Source organism: Pieris napi, chromosome 13, assembly GCF_905475465.1.
Source record: "Pieris napi chromosome 13, ilPieNapi1.2, whole genome shotgun sequence".
Lineage (NCBI taxonomy): Eukaryota > Metazoa > Arthropoda > Insecta > Lepidoptera > Pieridae > Pieris > Pieris napi.
In genome coordinates, this window is record NC_062246.1 from 12,384,485 (window position 1) to 12,409,605 (window position 25,121).

Here is a 25,121-nt window from a genome sequence, read left to right on the forward strand (position 1 = left end):
TTTACATAACTTATATTGCTGCTTTATTCACGTTGTAATTGTCTGCACATAAAACTGCAATTTTAATATTTGATCGTAATAAACCTTATGCTAATGACAACTCGTGATTGGAATTCGTATAAGCTAATTACTACATTACATATTAAAATATACTAAAGGGACACAAAAATAACATTGTGTATATTATGTATGTGTAAACTGTAGACTATTTTCACTGTTTTATTGCTATTTAACAAAAAAATAATACTGTTTTATTGGTGGCAGATCTTAAATAAAAATCAATCTGTGTTTATTTATTAATAAAGTGTGATGATTAGGTTGTAATAAAATTGTTAATGTGACTCTCCTCTTAAATAATAATAAAAATGCAGATCTAAAATAAAACTATATTAAAATTATAATAATATACTTATTACATATTTATCTTAGGCCACTATATATTCTTTATCATTATTCTTATATTCAACGATACCTACATATCTAAAATATTTAACTTTTAACCAGCAGAAATCGAACCTGCGACCCTGAAAGATCTCATTATTAAAGCCGTTATTTATAGTTGTTTAAATTTATCGCAAAATGGTTAATACAACGAAGTTCACATTTAACATTCTAAACACGATACATTTAATACTCTTGTTCTATAAATTATTTGAACAAACACAAAAATGCACATACAGATAGCCATTGCCAAATACTCATAACTAATAGTATAATATACATATATGTATGTATAAATAATAATTGTGTCACTTATATTTATTAGTCAAAATACCGATGTTAATTCTTTGACAGAACAAAAATAACCCAATTTGTTTTATTCATGTGCGATAGATATAATATACAAATAATAGCATGCTAATTACATGTCATAAAATGTTGATACTCTATAAAATTATACTTAACCGAATTAGTCACTTTACACATATTTCACTGTTGTCAAGTTTGACGTCATCACTGTACACTTTTAGTCACTTAATCGATTACACTTCACTACATTTGTGTCAAGGATAGTCTAGGTTTGCGGGGGGTCATCTTCGGCCGGCAACGCGAGCATGTTGGGCAACTTGAAGTGTTGCATGTGAAAAGGTGGCTCGGGGCTAGTGGATTGGCGACTAAACTGAAAGCAGTTTCAATAACTTATACATCTTCAACTTCGTAGCCAATGGGATTTAAGGAATTTAGTGCTGTTTGTTTAACGGCATTAAAATAACATTATTGACCAATTGAGGTATTGGTTCTTACAAGGATTATTAGGGTACTTCATAAAGTAGTAGTTTATTTTTGGGAAGACTAATAATATAACTAACTTGAGCACTCCGTCCTCGCCTCCGCCTCGGTAAGATGCCTTTGCGCGCCATGAAGAAACTGAAATCGTATTAAACACCTTGAAACAATAGTATATTTCATTACGAGTGCGGAAAGCCTGATATTGCAAAGAGTTCCGACAAATGTCAGGTTGACAGTCGGAACAAGTTGCAATGACGGTTCCGCACGTGTACTGAACGACTATTTTTAATACAGTTGCGAAAAAATTAAGCAATTTAATAAAGAACATTTATGGAAAATGTCGGCAACCGTAAAAGAATATAAGCAATATAAGTTTTTTTGTTTTCTTCACCCATTCTGGGTAGGCAACGGGGACTATGCCCATACAGCCAAGTCTTCAGTAGAATTTTTTTATTGATATGAAATGAAACTTAACCTAACTCATTGATTCAAATCATTAAATCTGATATTGAAACAAATTAATAGCTTCTTTTTAGAAATATTTGCATGAATCATAAAAACTTCGTGGTTGGTTTTTTCTTTTTAATAGACATTATTTTGACAGTTGAGAAAGAGAACGCACGTGTTTGGAAAAGATAAAGAAAAAGCACGAGTGTGTAATAACTAATAGCCCACATCCCAAACGCTATACGTCCCTGCAATACGCCACTTTTTGAGCAACTGTATTAAAAAATAAATACTTACAAGCTTTGTGTTGCCAAAGTGAAACCAAACCTTGTAAGCTATGGTTTTAGCTTATGTGAATATAAGAAATATGTGTACGCCATTGTGGCTGGCATAGTATGCGAAGAAAATCAGACTATACAATATTTGCAAATAAATTATAAAAATATTAAAGTCTGTGCTAAAAATTTAAAGAAAAACAAGTGTTCAATATACTCTGCAACAACGAACTTTCCTTTGTATTCACAATAAATTTTTCTTAGGCATGTCTATATCAATGTTTTAATAATATATTATTTCCACAATTTCTTATAGCCGTTTCGTATGGCCGTATTACGAGGTTTCACTATACATACTAAATATACAAATATAGGTAAATTTAACCATATAGTAAAGAAATTCAATACTCATTATCAAGAGGATGTCCGCAATCTGTACATCTGTGACAGCAAATGATCACATTGCAATCCTAATATGAAATTACACACAGTTCAATACCCTAAACATGCCTAAAAAACCGAGTCGCTTTTTAGTTAATATATTTTTAATTAGTAACGTACATTATATTATATACCTAATATATTTTTATTTGTGGTACAGACGTACCTAGGTACACAACGTTCTTATAAATACAACCCGAAGTTCTGGAGTTAATTTCCACGAAACATATTTGTAAGGCGATTAAATACCACAACAACAAATATTTAGATTGAACCCAACCCCAGATGTGCACCAGTGGATTTGCATAGGTTTAGCTCACGTCATAAAAAAAGATATCGCGCCGAAACCGGCAAGTTTTGGCCCAAAAATCAACGAAAATCACTCATTTTGATAATTAACCATTGAGTATTGAAATGTTACCGTATAGTAGATATGGGGATGTTAAACTGCTCAGACACAGTTTGGAAGGTGAGGCCTCGACTGACGCAGTCGGCCGCCTGACGCAGCTCCACCTCGCTGCGCCGGATTCGCTTGTTCATGTTGAATTCTGGGCCTTGGGATTGGCTGGTCTGAAAATGTGCATTTCAATAGAATTTATTAAAATAGAAATAAATTTACAACTGAGCTCATTCGTCTCTTTCTATCAAACCATGTTTACTCACTAATGGAAAGAGACAGAACAGTGATTAGTCAAAACGGGTTAAGGCAAGTTTCTCACCGGTGGTCGGTCCCCGACGTGAATTACATTGACGGAGGGCCCATACCCTGGCCCAATAGTCATGATGGTAGGTCTCACTTCTACAAATGGACCTTTGGACTGCGATGTTGGCGGCTGGAAAAAAGACCATTTATGAATCCGTTATTTTTTATACAAATTTCTATTAACATTGATTGTAAAATAATATATTTTAATTGACAGAAAGATACACAAATATATATAGGCAAGCTATCTTTTCCAGGCTTCTTAGAAAAGCTAACTAATCAAAACCGCTGTAAAAACGATGATCCGAAAACCATGAGGTGGTTACCGTTGGCACTTGCTGTATAATAAACGCTGGGGGCTCGTCTCTAGCGTCATAGTTGTGCTCTCCAGTGACGCCCGTAGTGCGTATTGACCCTTCAGATTTCTCAGAATCACTTCCATCGTATTGACACTGCACGTTGGCTATCGCGAACTCTGAAACGATACACTATTAGATAAAAAAATTGTTTAGAATCATGATGCCATGTTAAACTATTAGGTTCAGAGAAAGAGAAAATATATTTAATAAATTACGAATTCAATTCATTTTCTGATTGCTAAGTATTGAAAATGATTGAACAAAATTATATATTTTACAAGCTGCCCCCGCGAACTTCGTTTCTCCTTAATGTGAATTTACTTAGCCTACCTTTTTAGTACATACCAACATGGAACACTTTGCTATGCTACCCCGTGGACTGTTCGGTTTTCCGGAATAAACCTCTGAGTTCAAATCATAAGATTAGTTAACAAATAAAAAATAGGGGTTGACTGTAGAGGGGTCAAATTAAGGGTTGTATGTATTTTTGTATGCTGTATCATAAAAAAATAAAAACGAAAAATGTTGTCTACAAAATAAAAAAAAATCTTTTCGGGTGAACACCCCTTATCACTGGTTTGAAATATATGCGATTATGAGACTTACTGAATATGCACAAAAATTTTCATAAGAATCGGTCGAGCCGTTTCGGAGAAGTATGGGAACGAACATTGTGACACAAGAATTTTATATATGTATATAATATATAGAGATAATGCGCAATACATACTGACGTTTTTTTTAGAAATGACATCTTTGTGTGTGTTTGACAACTGGTCACAGACTACATCCAATTTAAAAGTAAAATATTTCTATACAACCAGAAGTGTTCTTTATTTCTAAAGAGGTTTTAATAACCATTCAAAGAGATATTCAGAGTTTCATAGATATGCTAAATATATTGCCTAAGGCAAGAGTCGTGAAACTACGTACAGACCGCCAATAAAACTTCGAGTTACGTTACTAACGTAATTAATCGCGTTATACATCCCTGAAAGAAGTTTTATTAATTTTTTAGACATTCCGAAGGAATATTAGTAGTATTTTTATGTACTTTTTTACATTTACTTAATATATTTTTTGTATATGTGATATATAAAATTTGTTTAGTTAAATAAAATACTATATACACAACATTTACCATTTTATTTATATTAATTTACAAACCTTATATATCTCGTACAAATTGTTATATATAAATATTTGATACATTAAAAATAATTGTTGGCTTATGACCTACTTATAAACTTCCTTAAAAAGCATTCGTCACGGCCATGGCAGGTCTCTCTGTAAGATCCATAACGATTTCAATTACTTCATAATTAGGTGGTCTCTTGCAACGAAACTCGATTTTAATGCACTAGCTCTCAATATACGACGATGTCACACACGTGTCGTCATTACAAGTGCTTATAAAAACAAATTATTTACGCCGAAATCGATATTAAAATGAATAAATTCCACCTGCTGGAGCATATAAAATCCCCGACCGTTACAAAACTTGCTTATTTATTAAATTGATCTAATGATTCTTGCTAATTATTTTTTTCGTAAATTCCTTATATAGCTAAATTCATTTAAATAAATTCTTTATGACCAACTTTGGTTTTTAGGAACAAAATTAAAATTAAACATTGGCACATAATATTTTTGGTAGAAATTAAATTGCAATATAAAAAAATAGTAGTTTACAAAACTATGTTGCAGGCTGTTAACACTTACAATACCTACCTATACATGTAAAATTACATAAATTTATTATATTAATCGTAAGTACATAAATCAATGCAGGGGTACATAAATAATGTAAAATGTAACTGAAATTATGTTTATGTATAGACTAGATTAAAAAAACAAGACCCGCGACTTTTAATTATTAACACTCATAAACACTAATAATATTATGAAGATTGTATTGGTTAATTATAGCTATCTAAGTACATCTTCAATTGACTTAAAATAAATATACTTACTAGACACAATAGATGGTGATATTTTGTACAAATAAATACTTTCATTTTTTATTGAATAAATAAGACAAAACTTGACTTTTAACTATACAGTTAATCCTAATAATATTTTACGATTACAGTCTAAAATACTTTTGGCATATTAAGTAAACGTGTACTTGAATAAAAGGCTAAATGCATACATTTAAATTAGGGGTTTACATGTTGTATAAAACTTTCAAACCATTTTTAATTTATATTCCTTAATCACGTGCTATCTGGTAGGTATTTCTTATCCTCCTCAAGAAATACCGCAGTATAATTGCACTCTTTGAGCTATAATTTTTAAAGGTCATACATAAATCTCGATGGATAACATTTTATATCGAAACCACCTGCTAAGTTTTGACCTTACAGACCATCTTCAAACCTCTCGGACCTGGTTTCCGACATTAAGTCTAAAGGATCCAAAATTTGTGTCGGCCTATTTGTCCCGCGTCGTCCTTTAGAAAATTGACTTTTTATATCATACTTTTCCATCCAGTTCCGTAAAGTTTTCCGCGGCACGCCATATTTATTCGAAGCAGCATAGACGCTATATCCCTTTTTGACGGCAATCAACGCGTCTCGCAGATGCTGAGACGAATATTGCTTGTACGATTTCTCTTGAAATACGTCTGTCTCTATGTTGACGATTGCGTTCGGTCGCCGTCCGACTAGCCTCGGCCTCGCGTGCACGTTCAGAGGTATTCCATCCATGTCGATGAAATGTCGCGTCACAATTTCCGTGGAGGTCCGCACACCTGCAAGCGAGGAAAAGAAACCGGTTAATGGTAGAAAATTGTGGCAACACAGAAAACGTCAAATGACAAACGTCATTTTGACAGTTACGAATACGGCGGTTTCTTTTCCTGGCTTCATACAGGATAGGGGTGGGAAAGCGCGTAAAAAGCGAGGAAAAGACGCACTGGGTTGTACTTTACACTTTGCAATGAAGATGTATTGCGACTGGTTGGATTTTACAGTATATAAATATGCATATTTAGTAAACGTTTAAAATAAAAAAAGTATGTTGCATACATATAAATATTTATTGACATATAACATACATTATTATTTTCGGGCGGAGTTATATAGCAGACTCGTCAACTTACTTTAAAAAATCCGGTTTCTAACATAACATTAAATATACAGTAAACAAAAACCCCCTAAAGAAGTTAAACACGAAATATATTAATAGTAATACAAAATTGTCGTCTTATTGTGAATTATCACTCCGTAGCAACGAATTATTTCTATCTTCCTGTTAACATAAAAAATTGAAGCAAGCCAGCAGTTCTGTTTACTTTCATGTAATTCTTAGAATTTCGTATTATTAGAGAAACCGGATAAAATAAACGTATAATTTTATAAATTGACAATACATTTACTATAACATTATCTCTATGCATTATAAAACTCAAACTTCCAATTATTCTACTAAGTACATAATATTAGTAAATAATATAACGTGAATATAAGACAAAATTAATACTGTGAACAAACGTTTAGAAGTAATAACATAACTTGATAATGATTTTATACACTTCAACAGTGGATTTAATTTTTATATTTTTTTTCATACTTATCAGCGAAATTTTCCTATGAAATAGTCAAATAAAACCGTAAAATCTTAAGGCAATAAGTACATATTGGTATATAAACTATCTACAATAATTATACTTACGTACTAAAGTTATGTATATGTTATATATACTACATAGGCACTTCATGGATTACGGGCGTAATATTCTACTAAATATTTGTTACTGGCAACACTATAACCATAAATTCCAATTAAAAACACTACTGAACACATACGATTCAATATTTAGTAGAATACGTCCATAGAAAGTAAAGAAAGGCATCCAAACTCTGAATTAAATTCCAAAGTTACCCTCATTATTACGAACAAAGGACACTTCGAGTTCTATATTTTCTTTTGAGAATAGATCAGACATAATCATTATTGGTAGTAGAATATTTGCGAGCTAAATTAAGATAGGAACGTAGTTTAGGCTTTTTTACTTTCAATCATAATATATCTACTAGGTTTCTTCGTTCAAATTATTTAATGTTATAAAATTGTTTGTTTACTATTTAAACCGTCGCAACGTTAACGCCTAAGCAACAAAAAAAAATAATGTTTTCAGTTAGGCCTGTTTAACAAGTTATATAAAATAGATATTAAGTACAAGTAAGATTACAAAGCCACAGCAACCGTATACTCAGTTCAATTAAACATACGTTTAAAGTTTATACAGATGTAGTACCACGTTAAGTACGACATCAGTTACACACTACATAGTTCAAAGGGCTTTTGGCATCTCTGAGAGATGACAAACTGTATCTCGTTTAAATCTAAAACACTTAATACTTCTATATGATAATAAATATTAAAAACTTATAGCTGCTGCAATAATCCCCGAACACTCAAATGCCACTCAAATGTAGGATTTACTTAAAAGTGTAGAAAATTTTAAGCAGCGCCTAATTAGATTGACTTTTGTGTATTTGGATAAAACACTAAGATACTAAAATTTTAAGTCTTTTATAACGGACAATGTCCAGACAAGCACGAGGTTAAGGCCAAATTTTTACTTATGTACTATAAACGCCTTTTACTATCTCTATTGAATAATCTGCCTGTCAGTACTGTAAATCATCAATTTGTCAAAAGAGAAGCATAATTATCAGTCCTAACTTACGTTACGTTCATCACAAATATATTTTTTTGTGTTATAAAGATGATTTTATTATATTTGAAAACCAGAACTAATCGGCAGTATTCAATAGAGATAACGTGGCTTTTGGATAACATCAATACAATAACTGTTTTAGAGGAAAATAAATCGTTTTAAAGTATTTCAAAACTGTTCTAAATGAACATTTTGGTATCTAACTTTAACGTTTCAATGTTACCCGACTACATTACATTTACTATTACTATATAACAACTAAAATAAAATGCCGGGACTACCAAAATGGTAGAATTTACTGGCAGCATTCAAACTAATTATTGCACATTTAAAATAAATTAAACAGTATATTACGTGGAACAAATTGATTCAATCTATATACTGTTAGTATTTATTAAAAATAATAATTTAAATTCCCTATTAAAATATAATATTAAATAAAATCTTATTAAAAAGTAAAACCAATTTAAATATTTTTATGCACAGCATATCATTTTCGAGTTCTTTGGATTTAAAAAAATAATTAATGGAAACAAATAAATATAAATTTTAAATCTGCAAGTTGTTAATATCTTTGGCAGCCATTTTCACACCATACGACAAATGTGTTTCTATTTTTTGGCAAAAATGTTAATATTTTAAATATTTATTATATGGTGATTAACTTTGGTAATTTAAAATTCAATTTGGCATAATATAAGGCAGTTCTTTGGACGAACAGTCTGACAAATCCCAAGTTTCCCATACGTTGGTGCTAGGGCACAAGGTTCTCGTAAAGTAAGGCAAAATACATGTGTATTTTGCCTTACTTTACGAGAACCTATTAACCGATATTAACAAAATATAACATATTTTTATTGTTTCATATGTATGAAACAATAAAAATATGTTATATTTTTACAATGCGCGTTGTATTAAAAATACTATTTTTTTTGAGAGACAACTCTCCGAATGATGTTTTCACTTAAAGCAGTATCAAATGTATAGGTAAAGATAGTTGTTTGGTGCCGATTAACCTAATACTATTATGCGCGATGTTCACACAGGGTTATTTCGAAAATAAACAATAATTAAGCTCCATCTATAGAAATCATAAAAAATATTAATTTTGAAAAATACAAAACGTGTACGAGACTAACACACAAACTAACCCTGTCGTAATATTAAATATGAATAAGTTATTCATGCATTGACATATTAAGAGCAGAGTTGCCCTCATTTTTGGTAGAATCCTCGAGCGTTCTACCGTTCTCGTCCTCGCTCGACATATGCGTTGTAAACGACAAAAAATGCTTTCCGAAATCGACTTCGGGATCGTAATTGGCTTCTTCGCTTTCCAGGATTTGTGGTTCGATATTGTCAGTTTTGAATTCGCGTTGTTTCTTACTGTTCTCCACGAACTGTTTAAGCTGTTGCGGCATCGGGAACGAAGACTTAATGTGGCATCTCTTCATCCAATTGCGCAGCGATTTTCTCGGCACTTTGTGTGTTTGAGCAGCTCTGAAATTGTCAAATTGTTTTAATAAGCTTTGACAACTAAAACAAATATATCACTGTTTAATTTTTGACTGAATAATGTGTCCCTATTCACTTAATTCACTTTAACACAGAAATCGTTTACCTGTAGATGCTCCCTCCCTTCTTGACATCCATGAGAGCCGCCCACATAGCTTCGTTAGAATAGCGTCTGTTTGGATTGAACTTTCCCATCATAACCCTTTCCAAGTCCTTCCTCGAAAGCCCCGAGGAACTGACTTCTTTTCCCTCCAGAAATTGATCCAAATCCGCTTTCAACACTGTGTCGCCGATGTCAACGTTTTTGTCCTTGAAAATCGGTGGACGGCCGCGACGCCTGATCGACTTTTCCCCAATCTTTGGGTAAACTTCTTTAGCGGCGTCCTTCGGTCGGGGAATAAGTTCGACCTCAGATTTTTGGTTTTTCGCCTCGTTTTTCTTTTTTATTTGGTTAGCTTTCAATAAGGACACTTCTAATTCGCCGTTTTGTTCCAACCAGGACTTGTAGTAGTCGTTCTCTAAGGTTTTCTGGACGAAATCGTCACTCACATTGGTGATGCCATATTTAGAAAATTCGTTTTGGATTTCCGTCGGGGTCATTTTTGATAGTTTACTTATGTATTGGGAGTTGGCTAAGTTTTGTAACTTCGTTTGAAAAAACAATTCGCTCTCGGGCTTCACGCGTAAGTAGGGTTTACGAGCTGAAAAAAATAAAAAGAAATCAATTTAAATCGCAACTACCGTGAACCATGAATGCAGCGATGACAAATGACATGTCTGTAAGAGAAAAAGCTGGTTAAAAAGAGAAATATCTCGCAACTACATTCATGGTTCACGTCTCTACCGAAATCTATCAAATCCAGTTGCAATACTAAAAAAATTGGCCTACCTTACAGACTGTCATTTATCTTGTCAATGCCATTCACAATATGATCTTCACTCACTTAAACCCGATTTAGCCGCGCGTAATTAAAAAATAAATTTTAAACAAAAAGCAAGTGACGAATGAAGTCACATTGCAAATAAACATTGTTTTGAAAAATAAAAAAAAATATATATAAAAGAAAACTTACCCGAAGTTTGTCCTAAGCTACTTCCGGGTTTGCTAGTTTCCTCTTCCTGTTAAACGAAAAACGTAACTTTAATATAAAGACGAAATCTATAACTTTAATATAAAATTGATTATTAAATAAATATGAGGGATTTTGATAGTTTTATTTACAAAGATATAACTAGACTATCCTACTAGCTTAACAGTAAGGTAACAATGATTAAATTTAAATTTAAGCTTTACTAAGATAGAATATACTAACTATTGATACGAATGTTTTGAGTATAAATAAAATTACCAAAATAAAAAACCTATTATAGCTATTCAATATAAAATAAATAAATCTTCCTCTTCTTCTCTGTGGAATAAAAAAAACAAATTCACCTCCTGATACTCCATATGCTCCTGGTCCAACTCGCCGTAGTAAAGTCCATCCTCTTCTACCGTCTCCTCTTTCACTTCGGAACCCCTCTCCCTCTCTTCTGATTTACGCTTCTTCTGTCCGTTCGTTGTTATCTTTTGCTGTTGTTGGCCTGTAAATATTTTTATATAGTTTAAATTAAGTTTTTGTGCCTCTACTTTCCTATAAAAAAAATATAATTTTAAGAATATGTATCATCTCACCGTTAGTATTGTCTCGCTGCGCGTGCGCAACCAAGGCCTCACTCGCCACCGAATAGTCCTTGTTCTCAGTCTTAACTTCTGAGAGCGAACCGGGGTCACTCGAACATAGGCCTGGCAAAAAAGATTTCTTATTTAAATGAGATACAAATCAAGAAAGATTTAAAGACTTTTCAATTACGTATGATGCAAATATTTTCGGAACGTTTAACGCAAGGCATAATACGAAATTCCACCAGTAGTATCACTCCGACGTCCGTCGTTCCACAACTGGGCGTTTTTTATGGCAGATTTGGCCGCGCATCCACCCCTTTTTGCACAGCTACCCACTGAAGTGTTATCGAACCAATTCGAGAATAGAGCGTACCAATTCTTAAAATGCCTTCAAATCGTGAGCTCTCTGGCATTGAGACTGTCCATGGACGCAGGTATTACTTAACATCAGGTGAGCCTTCTGCCCGTCATTATAATTCTGTGGCCATAGGTCAGAATATGATATATTTCTATCTATCTATATATATATAATGAAAATGGTCTTCGTTTGAGGCTCAATCACGCCTAAACCACTGATCGTATCGACCATTCGATGCGAAATTTTTCCTAGATGGTTTATGGCTTATTTATTAAATTCCAACGTTCCTTCATTTTTTTATTGCTGTTTTACTTTTATGAAAATTTATCCATACGGACTTCACCGCGGAAACATTCGGGGAGGCTTCCTAGAACCTCTAAACGTCAACATCTGTTAAAAACTCGATTTTCGAAATATTTCAATTTTCTTAGCGGGAAGTTAAAAAGAAGAATAATAAAAATTTGAAAAAAAATAAAATAATGAAACATAAAATTTATTTTAATTCGTCCAGCAAAGCGGGCGCGAAACGGCTAGTATGGTACATAGTAATGAATTGCATTGTCTGATCTATGACTACAGAATTATAAAAAAATGGAAACTAATCATATTGAAGTAGGCAACTCCATGTAGGATTATGAACGTATACGTTATTGGAACTGGCCTTTAATAAGCCAAGCACACAATGTAATGTCGATTACGTTCAAGAAAGTTTAAGAAACAAAACCAACAAAATTATAAATACGATAACAATTAGGGACGCCTTTTGCATAATTTTGACACGAGTTTACCTCTTAAGTCACGGATTCAAGGGCGTGACTTCGAAGGTTTTAATCAACTTTTTAAGATAAATTAAAGTCCGGCTACGCACTTGCAAGCCTTCTGGCAATGGGAGTGTCCACTGTCCATGGGCGGCGGTTTCACTTAGTCAAAAGTCAAAATCATTTATATAGGTCATTTACGTCAAAAAGAAATATATATATAGAAATATAAGAAGCATTTATCTAATTTTACATTTACTGCCAGTTCTCAAATCGGAAGAGAAGAACTGGCATCAGGTGAGCCTCCTGCCTGTTTTAACTACATATATTATGCTCTACCTCTGATCTGCAGCGCTTCAGCGGACTTCAGTAGACTGGGGAGTTCCTCCTGAGTTACGTTAACTTCTCCTTTATACATGAAATCCACTAGCGCTTGCATTTCACTGAACCTGGAGATGAAATAATACTCAAATTAATATTTAATTATGCGACAATACTGACGCTAGTACAAGACTTAGACTTATTTATTTATTATTAAAGTTCACCAGATCATATATAGTGCTTTACCTACACTTGATGTTATAAGCTATCTTTTCTAAAATATAAGACAATTATGGTAATCATAAATATTATTTTATTTTAAAAATGTAATAAATATACAAAAGACTTTACTAGAAAATTTTGCTTAACAAAGCGCCTTAAGTAAAAGGCACTTATGACTTAACAATGTTTTTATTTAAATTGGTAGTGTTTATTTTGTAATAAAGATTGGTTTTTGCAGACGGAATTCGGAAAATTCTCACTCCGTTGACCTACGTGAAATCTTCACTCCGAATTCAAGTTTCAATCACTCATAAAAAGATCAACCAACTAAGTTGAGAGTCAAATCACGCATTTCCACGTCTACATACCTCATATCCCTCATAAGCACGATGGGATGCTTGCAAGGATTCTGAAGCAGCAATCTCTCTAAATAGGCCGAACAGGCGGAGAGGACCAACTTGTGACATCTCAACTGCCGAGACTCACAGGCCAACGTCACATCGGCGAACTGCTCCGTGAGGAGAAGACGAGGAAATACTGACTGTAAGCAATATACGAAGGTCATTATTATTAACATAATATATTATTTATTATTAACTAATTGTCACTTAAAACATAGTAGTGATATAAACTGACCTGTAAATTAGTATGATAGGAGTTCCACCTCACGCAAAACTGCTGTGGAGGTAACGCCATATTGGTTTCCATAACCGATTAGTTTAACATAATATATCTTTGGCCGATAAATTGCACAAATCCAAATGTATCACAGATTATATAAGTACAAAGAATATAGAAACTTTTTAGACTAGATTATAAGTAAATACTGGAGTGCCGCTTATATCTGAAACAAATATCGAAAATTAAAAACATTTATTTCATTTGTATGACTTAGAAAATTGATCAAAGTGTCAAAAATTCAAATTCAAAAACATTTATACTGAAACGTAATTTAATGACGATACAAAATATTGAAAAATACACAAGTTATAAAAGTAGGGTCAAAAAGAATTTAACATAAGCCGCCAAGAGACCCTAGTCAGTCGTATTGATTTTCATAACTTTTTTACGAAGGGGATTTTCCGGCATGCCACCGTCTCTCTCACACGCATTAATTACCTCTCTATCTATTTCTTTTGTCTGACATGAAATAAATATACGTAATGAGGGGTTATTCAAGTCTGTTTTGTCGCATAATTTGCTTGGAAAGGAAAAGACTTGGTGATTTTAATACATAATATTTAAACAGTGATAATGAATTAAAACGATTTCCACCATAATTTATCTATAATACAATTTACAACACTTGTTCTTCTATTTTATTACGATTATATTAGAATACTTTTCAGTATTAAACATTGTGCTATGTTCGTAATAATATAGATTTGGGTCTATATACTCAATAAAGATTATAAGAAATTGTCTTCGGTGCGCTTCTTATCTGAGTCTTGAGGTTTAGAAAATTCAAAGTAAGTGAAACAAACGCTAGACGTTAAAAAACAAAGCGAGGGTCCAGGGTTGTTGACCTTAGGGGCGCGCCTAAAATAAACCCGGGCGGGGGTCTGTAGCGCTGGGCTATATTCGGATACATTTTGAGGCCAGACCATGCTTCTTGGTAGCGCAATGAATATTTACCGACTGTAAGATGACCTATTCATTACGATTGCATCCTATGTTATTTACGATGAATAAATGTTTTAATACTTTTACGCTAAAATCGTTGAAGAACTATAGGTAAGGTATAGATGGGACCTTGAGATTATTAATACGCTCAATGGGATACTTAAAATTTTGGGAAATTAAAAAAAGAAAATACTAATAATAAAAAGATATAAGGCTAATATCTTCGATATTACTGACGTAGTTTTTACGATGAACGAAGAACGATGCAAAGACTGATAGGTAACCATTCTCGCTCACAGGCTTAGGTGCAGTCATTCCGAGAAATGGTTCCAGAAATTCTGTAGCGAAGGTAGAGTGCGTACTTATAATTAATTCAGTGCTTAAAAGCGTAAGCATTTAATATTTAAATGATTTAGGATCGTAGTGAAGCCAGTTTTGGGCTCTAACGTGTATCCATTAATATAAATAAATGTAAGATTATGTGGTTAACAATACAATAATTGAAACACAAATTGCATTGTTATTGGTCTATGACATAATCTGAACGTCGTGAATTGTCATTTTGGAAGATTATATTTATAGCCGCGTACAAAGATGTCTGATCTTAATGATAGGTTTTAGGGCATAATCTACCTTACCAATTAATATACGTATATACCATATAATATATATGTTATGTTTCTCGGTTTATGTTTGTCTTTTACGTCGCGAAGAAACAGTAGATATTAACCTTTAATTAAAAATGCCGAAGGTTTATAATTTGACCACATTCTTTTACTTGTAGATAATATTATAACCTATACTATAGTGATTCATAGAATTTTATTTAACAAAGTGGACAATCAAACACTTATGAAAATATATTAGAAATATACACGTGTGAAAATGACATGAACTCAAAGGCGTAATGAAAATCCCTTTTACACAGCTAGGTACAACGCTCACAATCAGGGAAAGACCTCGCATAAGTAAATTATAGTACAAACTGTGCTGTTACCGAAGTGTTAATAGATGTTGGTATAAGGCCGCTTGGGCAGAAATAGGATGTCCAGCTTCTATTATCAAATTTTAACCAATTAAATGGCAACGTTGCGGTTTTCCCCTAAATAACTGAACCGTTTTCCATGCGGTTTTGTTATCACACTGATAAGGTTGCAAGGGACTTTTTACGAACCATTATGGAAAACGTTTTTCTAATTAGTAAATATAATTCGTAAAAACTTTTTTTGCGAATAATGGAAATTCATTTAATTCTAATATATTACACGTGTAGTTTTGCGATAATTTCTTTTCAAAATTTGAATTGAGCAGGCAACACCAAAACCATATGCGTTAAAATGACTATATCTTTATATAAAAGACTTGTAATCTCTAAGGGTCTTAATGTGTTATCTTGAGATCTCTGATATATAGGTCCCTTAGTATCTTATCGTTGCACAGGCTTGGTCATCGCTGATAAAAATGAGACCAAATGAACGAAAACTAAGTTTTATACGTTTAACAAAGAAACTTATTTAGATATTTGAAATCAATAGATAGTAATTAATAGAGATACATCTATAGAGAGAACACGATAGTTCTAATAATACGTAGTGGCGCGTCTATATATTATATACTTGTTGATGTAAGTATATGTATGTTTGTGACGTGTTAGCGATGGTTTACGTTACTTTATTTGTTTTGAAACGTTGATTGATTAAATCCACACGTAAAGCCGCGGACAACAACTAGTAGTTAAAAAATCATTAAAAATCTGAAGATATGCTTTAACCCGAATGTGAATTTTATTTAAATAAATTACATATATTTACATACATTAAAAAAACGCGATATTTAGCTTGTTTTTGATATTGTTCGTGATCTCTACTTATTAAAACAGGTTAAATATTGTAAGAATGCGTAAATACCATGAGCGTAGAAGAGAATATACCAAATCTCAACTAAAAAAATTGTATTCCTTTTATAAAAAAATATTATACAAAATGAATATTGAAGAAAACGTTATAACGTTTTATATAACTTATAACATTTATTTCGTAATGAAGTAAGTTGTATTAAAACAATAACAAAAACTTACCTACGAAAATCGTGTCTATTTATTGGGCCCAGTGAAACACTTGCACAACGCCTGAATGTAATGATTTAAATAAGAGCGAAGCATTTGGTCGTTCCCAAAATAGTTAAAGGCCCCAAGTTATAAACAACCCTGAGTCAACACACGCGAACTCAAAAAAATCAATATTTAAACAATTACTCAAATCTATGTTTAGATGAGGTCAAAACACGTAAGAAAATGGTCGACGGACCATCATGCGCTGAAAAATGTGACTTTTCATGAGCACAAATAAGAAAAACTATTGAATTCTAGTTACTTACGTTTTTGACCGCTAGCTGCGTATGAAATTAGCTGCGTCGCTTATTTAACTGATGAAAAATCAATAATTTTTAAGAGCACAGAATTTATTCATATTTTTCCATCGCGGGTCCCGCTTTTCTCTCGCAGAAAAACGTATCAAGAAAACTGTGTGCGAGCGAGACGCATGTATGTACCGAATTGTAAATAATTGACACTCATAACAAACGAGCGGGACGGAAAATGGCCCCTAAGACACGAAAATTATTACGTAATTTTATGAAAATTTAAGACCACGCATATCGTACTTACCATTCACGGTGGTTTATTAACGTGAAAATATGTCCAATTAGTGTTTTAATTACGTTTAAAACATCGCGATTGCATTTTGACGGCGAGCGATCACCCGTCAAGCGAACACCATTTGCAGGAACGCCGAGCGTGCCTTATGGTGTTGCCACTATAAGTGCCATAAATTCCCCTTGATAAAAGCATACGCTTTTTATACCATTAACAATTTCAACCACATAAGAATTTACTATGTTAAGTTAAGAAATAAATTGAAGCAAACAAATAATTATTTAGGTGTTTGAGCTAATGATAATTTGTTACCTTTTGTTTACCGCGTAAGTAGGCGTTTTGCGAGTTTCTATAGGATTTATATTATATCAATTCACTAACGTAAGTGCGTGCGCATTGTTGAAACAAGAATGTAAGAGTTTTCTCTTATATAGTTAGGTTAGCATGTCGAATTAATATTTTAGTGTAGTGCATTTATGGTAATCTTTTGAACTTCCTAATTTTCTGGGTCTGTGATATTGTAATTATTAAAGGTAAATTTACCTTCAATGGTATTTCAAAAAAAGGTAATTTGCCATAAACAGAGCAGTTGCAAGTTCACGAAATAGCAACATTTACGGAAAATAGACTCAGAATGACGTGTCTACTACTTAGCGGGAAATACAAAATCAATTTCCTCAGCTGATACTGAGAGCGTAATTTAGTTGCAAGGGGAGATTAATTTTTTATTGGATAGTAAAAAAATTAAACAAATTAAAACGTTTTTTTAATATGCTTAAGGATACTAGGGAAAAAAAAACTAAATCATGGAATTAACGAAGGTTTGATACACGAAGTTTTCGGCATTAAATTTGCAAAATAGGATTTCAACGCGATAAATACGGATGTTATTGATCGTTATGAAGTTATCAAGATTTGTTTTTTTTTTTACTAAAAAAATATTGCTCTACGTACGAGTTTAAATGATAAGCTGCAATTTTAATATCTTAGCTAATAGCACAGCCAACCCAGAGATGGGCGATGTCGTAGCATTAACAAATTCTTTATCTATTTTATGATTTGTGAAATGTCTTTAAAAGTTCAGAATGTCGTACGTACCTACTAAGTATCATGTTTTGTATGTTCTATGTAATAATATGATTGAAATTATAATGCTGGAATCACCTAAATCTCATGACTGCAATGATAAAATTAAAACAATTTCAAATGACAATTAACTTGATAGTAGATTAAATTGTTTATTGGGTGTCATCTGACAGTAGACAGATTTATTTTTATACGTGATATATAATTCTTTTTCTACAAGGTAAGAATATCAGGCGTCGCGTTTGCCAGAAGCTCGGCGGCGCCAGACGCAGCCGCACACCAGATGTCGAGTCGCTTGGCCAGAGCACCGGCACCGCTGCGACCCAATGCGCGCGCCCGGACCCAGCTCACGTGAACCGTTTGGCTCACCTGTCAAAACGAAAATTCATTTTCATATTCAACGAACGACACTGATTTTATAGATTCTACTTTGATATACTGTAATGAAATTTTAAAAGATATTTTTTTCGACGACAATTGTACGAAAATTTCATAACGATCCTTACTTTTCCGTAATTTATTGTAAGTAGTGCTTCAGTGCATTTTATATATTTTGAAATATACTTAAATCTAGCTTTTTTAACAGCACTATGTTTTACATTACCAGTTTTTGTCCCTGGTGTCATTAAATTTAAAAAAAATTACAAAAAAGCAATCTATCTTTAGAAACTCACCTGATCAATATGCCCTCTTATCAATTTCTCGGCTAGGGCCTTCATTACTAGCAATTCCACTTCATCGTGAGGGACCCTCGCCTCACGAGCGATCTCCGCAAATGTTAGCTTTCTCTGAGAAGATGTACGGTTGAAGGCCATCTAAATTTTTTTACATTTATTAGGTAACATCCTTTAAAAGGAATTTTGACTGAATACGGTCTGCAGAATATGCTAGTTATGTATAAAAGGTTGTGTGTTGTATACATATTAAAGTTTACCTCCATAAGACACAAGATGGCGATTTTCTGTCTCAGCTGACGATCTGCGTGATGTAACTCCTGGTGCGGGGCTTGTGCCCTGAAATAGTATTTTATTGAAATATTTAAAAACCTTTTAAATTTTTACATCATTGGCTCGTTTAAGTCAGTTCTTCAATAAACAAGAAATTTTCTCAGTAATAGGTAGGGTGTTCTTTAAAACTCAAATAAGGTGAAACCAGAAAATATATCACTTCTGACTAACCGTATCTTCTCAAAGGCGACTACATCCCCAGAAGCGACAGCTTTGACGAGTTCACACGCCCAGGCATCTGGTGTACCTTCTAATGATTCCAATATTGGGTGAGCGAGCTGGAAATACAAAAACGAAATTTCAAGAGATTATTAACAAATGAAAGTAAAATGTGTTTGAACCACAGAATGAACGCTGTGGCATTTTAGTACAAGACTAATTATAAAATTGTTTTTCATAAAGTTTATATGCTGGAGATGGGTTTTCTATATCTATTCTTTTTTGATGTTCATAAGTATACATTGCATTACCTATATGAATAAATGATTTTGACTTTTGAGTTTCTGATTACATCTTGACTTTTTAATTATTATTTTTATTAATTTCTTTTCTTTGTAATAATTAATTATGAAAACAATTTTTGAAATGTGTTTATTTTGTTTATATTATATTAATAATTTGGTAAGGATATATTAACCTCTTTTGTATAATTATTAATTATCACCAATAATGTTGTATTAACTTATTCCATACAGTAAGTGAAATTAAATACAAATACTAACCAATTCTCCTAATTCATAAACATCTGGAGCAAGTACAGCGGCTAGCGCAAGGCGTAATGCGCAGGCACGCCTTTCTGCAGGTTCAAGGGCTGCACCACCACCTGCACAGCCCACATAACGGAGGGCTGCACGATAGTAACGACCCATTGGACCACGAACCCTAATAAAAATAAAGTTAAAAACCTTACCAAACTTTATACTATTCTGTTAGACACTTCACAATTAACCAAGTTTAATTTTATACAATTATTTGATACACATCAGTGATATTGGTATTAATCTAAAATAGGTAGTGGAGTGTTTCATAATGCATAAGTTTAATTTATACCTATAATATTCAGAAGCTAGCTTATAAAACCGTCCATGGACAGGGGTTACTCCATCAGCATCTTCCAAGCTCCCTTCTAGATCTTCAATTATCTTTTCTGTAGCATCTAAATCATTTAGATGTTCTAAATATATCTGACCTTGAAGAACCTAAAAAATATTATTAATTTACTAATAGTGAATGTAATTCAAATGACTTTAGGTCAGTGGTGTCCCTTCAAGAAAGGTCACTTTACTTTGTTTCAGGATGAAAGTTGTTATAAAATCCGGGATAAAACCTTTACTGAAATAAATCAATGTGAAAAGATTAACATATATTAACATATTACACAAATGATCTCATCACACCAGAGCCAGAATATTTATATTATTTTTAACTCAAAGTATACATGTTCATTACAATACTAATGAAATAAACTGATTATATGTAATTTTGAGTCCAAATGGATACTACAGGATTTTTCTTAAAGTTTAAACTAAAGCCTAATAGTTTTCCCATTATGATATTTTACAGAGGCCTGCCTATCTACCCCTAAAATCTGGTCTCAAAATTCTAATTTAACTGCAATAAAGTGCTTACTATACTGGTTATGCTTACTTTACATAGAGCAAGAGCCTCATCATTCATCTTCACTTTTGCTTCAACCTTCTCCAGGAAAGCAACTGCATCTTTTTTGTTAGTGTACTGGTTTATAACATGTACAACAATTTCCACAAGTGAGAGTGGATTTATTCTGAAAAATAGAGTATTAAATCTAGATAAACATCTATTGAATTCAACAATTTAATGGACTGGTAAAATTAGTTCCTGTAGACGTTTAAATAATTAGACTACTGTACAAAATGTTGTCATATCTGTGTACAATGCCTAATAATATGCAATCGAAACTTACTTGTTCTCAAATATGGTAAGGAAGTTATTGTAAAGCTGTATTAAATTGTCGTTTTTCTGCAATGATGGAAGGAGGACCATATCCTGAACTTTTAAAGTGAGTTGATGCCATAGCCTGGAAACAAAGTCAAACATAAGTGGAAATTTAAAATAGTTTAAGAGCATGCGAAAGGTACTTACTTTTTGTTATAAAGTTCTTCTAATTTAGCCCAATCTGCGGCCAATTCTGGCTCGGATGATTGCTTTTTAGATAGAAAATCATTAACATCAATAACAGCGAACTTAACTGAAGCCATGTTTTAAAAATTGTTTCGCGTAATTGTGAGAAGTTAGCCGCTACTTGATTCGACTGTCAAAATATGATATGTCATCGTTGTGACGCTAGTTGTTCGGGTAGCCATCATTAAATATAATAGAACAATGGCAGGGTTTTTTTAATTATGTCTAAAAATCATTATAACCTTTATAATTATATATTTTTTTAAATTATAGTAACTCGTAGTTATACTCCTAGTTTCGTATACTGCCCTCTAGTGTTGAATGGCATATAATAGAAAAATAGTATCGTTTACTACTACACTATAGATGACAGTAGAAGTACTCACAACAGGCAACATCAAAGATTAATAATGCAAGCTTAACATTTTTATTTTTAATATAACACCTCCTAATTAAGAAAAGTTTTATCGTGCTATAATTCGATTTCCTTATATGGATCTAATTAATAAGGTGTCTGGCTATTGAGCTATTATTTGTGTTAATATATTATTTTTATTACTCTTAGTTCAATAAATTATAAGATTTTTTGGACATCAGAGCTTATTTATCTAAGATCTTTAAAAAAAATATATCTCTTAAAAACATAACCGCAAACAATGGTATTGTCAAGAAAAAATCCTAATATATTAAAACGAAGAAAATAGTTTTTATTCGGTCGTAGTGGTGATATCTATACCCCTTTTTGATAAATTTATGTTGTCTATCTAAAATAAAAAGATTTTATTAACTCTAATCAGTCATTGCTGAGATTATATCATTCAACTTAACAAAGAAACTCGTCAGCTTTAAATATTACCATAGAAATGTCTAGGATAAAACTTACGTGACAGTAAAAATGTCCGTTAAGTGGGTCAAACGCTCATAATTTATAAGCCTTACTACATGGCAAGCTAAATCTTTCTAGTAATCCGGTATAATTTTTATTTTAACAACATAAACAACGGAGAACGAATAATTAACTCATTTTATAACTATAATATCTGCCTTTCAGTCTTCTATAGATTGCACTCACACAACCTGATTCCGCCCTCCCCTTTTGAACAACACTCATCTAGAAGCACGCTGGAGTTTCACTCCTTCGTTGTCGACATTTTTTGTAAAAACAGCAATGAAATGGAACTCCTTGCACCCTTCCACCTTCCCTAGAAAGTTTAATATTCCCTAGTTCGTTTAAACGGCGTCTAAATAAGCATCTCCTGGACAGGCGTGGTATCCTACAGACCAACATCTCCAAACGTCTGGCCAGTTCTGTATATAAAAAAAGAGCTGGTATTAAAGCTTGCGATCTTGCGTTGCAAGTGCACCAATTCTACTTTCCATGAGTCTAATACCACTTGCTCGTACGATGAAAAAGACGTGAAGAAAACGGGATGGCTTAGACCATAAATCGACGTTTTGTGTTAGGTACCTACTGGCTGTGAAAACAGGCGCAGAAATGTGCTTACTCAATTCCCCGTCTAAGAGTTACGGTGTGTTAAGAATAAGAAAGACATTCCTTTGTCTACCTCCAAGCATGGTTTAGACCTAACTGGCCTAGTTCTAGACCTCATTTTTATGTATTTATACTTTTGTTAAGTAATCTAATACAAAATGTAAAACTCAACCAGGAAGCCCCCGTACGCAACTACTAGATAGATACATTGAACCTGTGGCTTCCCTAATGGCTTAGGGGTTTACTAAATTTTTAGGGCGTCCCAGGATCGTAATATGGCAAAACATCATTTTGAGAGTACAAAAAGATGGAACACCGAATTGTCTTAAAATAAATTATCATTGAAACAGGAGCAGAGATGTATCTATTCTTTGACCCTCCCTACACGACAATTAAAGAACTCACTTTTCCATTTGTAGTAATTATAAGGAATAGGTAGCTATTGAAAAAGGTTGTTACCTAATTAAATTAATCATTAAATCATTCTGTAAAAGTTTTGTGATACAGCTTTATTGGAGATCGGTACATAATATTATATCTACTTAAATGATTTTATTTTATACCTACTGTAAAAATATTAAACATTGTATCTGTATTACAAAGAGTAAACCCATAGAAATACGTTTGTATTATTTATAGTATATTAAAGTAATTATTACAAAAGAAAACAAGTTTTATTTTTCTAAAGCATACAATTGTGCCTACGTCAATTACCCACTTTCAAACACACACTCTTGCATCAAAATCAGTTCATCTCATTAGGACGAAACATACATAAACTTATGGTTAAAAAAATTGGTGAAGTTGCACGCTAGGTATATTGTGTCGAGATAATAAGATATTAATATTAACTATTAAGTAATTCATAATTAATTAAGTTTTAGTTAAGCACTTGGTAGGCACCTTGTATTGTATAATAATTAGTAGGCATTCGAACAAATGCGTACTTTTCTTAAGTACAGTTGATACCAATAGGCATAAATTATTCCCATTTTTTTATGTATATGTCATACCTACGAGTGTTACATTTAGGCATAACACAATCCATAAGGTCGACCGGGCAAGGTGACTGGCGGAGCTAACTTTACCATTTGGCAAGTGCTAGTCGGCCGAGCATCACCCATAGACGTACCTAGCTACCCCTTGCAACCCTTCTGCAACCCTTCCAGACCCTTATAACAAAAAAACCATGTCATATTCAAATCACTCGCCAACCCCTAAGCATCCCTTATTCCTGTTGCTTTAATTCTTTCGTTCACAATAGTTTCGCGAATTTCGAAGTGTTTTTAGTTCTCAATTGTGAATATTAAATTAAATTGTGCTGAAATCCTTATCAAGCGTTTATCCTTTTATTATCTGTCGCGAATTGTCGAAAAAAATGTTTAATACGTTCTATGCCAGCGCGCGCGCGTGTCTATCAAACGGATTTTAGGCCTAAATTCACGGCAAACGCGCGAATTCGCGAAATTTTTGCACATGTTTAGTATTGTAATTTCTAATAAGATTTCAATAGGCCTGTAAAAGTGACTTTATTTTTATCATCCACGGACCCCGGTATTTATTATTAAAGTGTATTTTTGTAAAAAAAGAGCTGAAACATTATGTCTATAGACATTTTATTGAGTGATTGTGTTTGGCGCGGAACGGTTTTAGAGAAGCTTCTGTGAAAATTACAATTTTGGATTATTTCTGGATTTTATTTATATATTGGTAAGTAAAACACATATTTCATTTAAATTAAGGCTTTTTTACAACTATCGTACCTATATATATCGTCATCACATCCCACATACCTATTGGATATTGACCCAGTGTTAATATTACAAATGGTCATATTTATTTATTTTCGACTGATTATTTTGTATAAATGTACACGTAATACATATTATATTTAAAAGAAAAATCATTTTTGACAAGTTAAACTTAAATATTAATATATTTTTCTTCTTATTCCTTCCAAGTTCCTATGGGTATAGGTAAATTGTCTCGGTGTCTGCCTCTCCTCTTAAATGTACAGATCAATGAGATTGTTTTAGATAAATATAAATGTTAGATATTCAAAAGATGTAGATTTCAATATGATGCCTGTACCTACTTATGTTAAGAAATACCATGGTT

The 25,121-nt window shown here is 32.7% G+C and overlaps 2 protein-coding genes across 6 annotated transcripts; both read right to left on the reverse strand.

Moving 5' to 3' along the window:
• Positions 1-369: 369 nt before the first annotated feature.
• LOC125055120 (protein bric-a-brac 2-like) lies at positions 370-17,428 on the reverse strand. Of its 5 annotated transcripts, XM_047657372.1 has the most exons (12): positions 17,271-17,427; positions 13,619-13,826; positions 13,351-13,523; positions 12,779-12,888; positions 11,333-11,443; positions 11,093-11,241; positions 10,731-10,776; positions 3,423-3,571; positions 3,113-3,226; positions 2,815-2,963; positions 1,311-1,368; positions 370-1,120 (listed from the first exon to the last, which is right to left on the reverse strand). In XM_047657372.1, the coding sequence occupies exons 2-12, from the start codon at positions 13,688-13,690 to the stop codon at positions 1,016-1,018; spliced, it is 1,236 nt and encodes a 411-aa protein (XP_047513328.1). In that variant the 5' UTR covers positions 13,691-13,826; positions 17,271-17,427; the 3' UTR covers positions 370-1,015. The 5 variants fall into 5 exon arrangements, with proteins under 5 accessions (XP_047513328.1, XP_047513330.1, XP_047513325.1 ...); XM_047657369.1 differs by lacking the exons at positions 370-1,120; positions 1,311-1,368; positions 2,815-2,963; positions 3,113-3,226; positions 3,423-3,571 and adding exons at positions 9,014-9,642; positions 9,764-10,358 and having other exon boundaries at positions 17,271-17,428; XM_047657370.1 differs by lacking the exons at positions 370-1,120; positions 1,311-1,368; positions 2,815-2,963; ... (1 more) ...; positions 3,423-3,571; positions 17,271-17,427 and adding exons at positions 9,014-9,642; positions 9,764-10,358; positions 16,982-17,158.
• Positions 17,429-18,480: 1,052 nt separating this feature from the next.
• LOC125055121 (26S proteasome non-ATPase regulatory subunit 13) lies at positions 18,481-21,632 on the reverse strand. Its single transcript, XM_047657375.1, has 9 exons — positions 21,473-21,632; positions 21,294-21,407; positions 20,999-21,134; positions 20,402-20,550; positions 20,074-20,233; positions 19,523-19,629; positions 19,279-19,357; positions 19,019-19,159; positions 18,481-18,713 (listed from the first exon to the last, which is right to left on the reverse strand). Exons 1-9 carry the CDS (start codon positions 21,586-21,588, stop codon positions 18,558-18,560), a joined length of 1,158 nt encoding a protein of 385 aa, XP_047513331.1. The 5' UTR covers positions 21,589-21,632; the 3' UTR covers positions 18,481-18,557.
• Between the last annotated feature and the right edge of the window lie 3,489 nt (positions 21,633-25,121).

What these genes read in the sequence shown, in the direction of transcription:
- LOC125055120 (XM_047657369.1), bottom strand. Translation starts at nt 13,690, where the DNA reads ATGGAAACCAATATGGCGTTACCTCCACAGCAGTTTTGCGTGAGGTGG. An exon ending in GCAGCGAGACAATACTAACG is followed by an intron (nt 11,242 to 11,332) that starts GTGAGATGATAC and finishes AAATATTTACAG; the next exon opens with GCCAACAACAGCAAAAGATA. An exon ending in AAGGGAGGGAGCATCTACAG is followed by an intron (nt 9,643 to 9,763) that starts GTAAACGATTTC and finishes TGACAATTTCAG; the next exon opens with AGCTGCTCAAACACACAAAG.
- LOC125055121 (XM_047657375.1), bottom strand. Translation starts at nt 21,588, where the DNA reads ATGGCTTCAGTTAAGTTCGCTGTTATTGATGTTAATGATTTTCTATCT. An exon ending in TTTATGAATTAGGAGAATTG is followed by an intron (nt 19,630 to 20,073) that starts GTTAGTATTTGT and finishes TTGTATTTCCAG; the next exon opens with CTCGCTCACCCAATATTGGA. An exon ending in GTCGCCTTTGAGAAGATACG is followed by an intron (nt 19,358 to 19,522) that starts GTTAGTCAGAAG and finishes ATACTATTTCAG; the next exon opens with GGCACAAGCCCCGCACCAGG.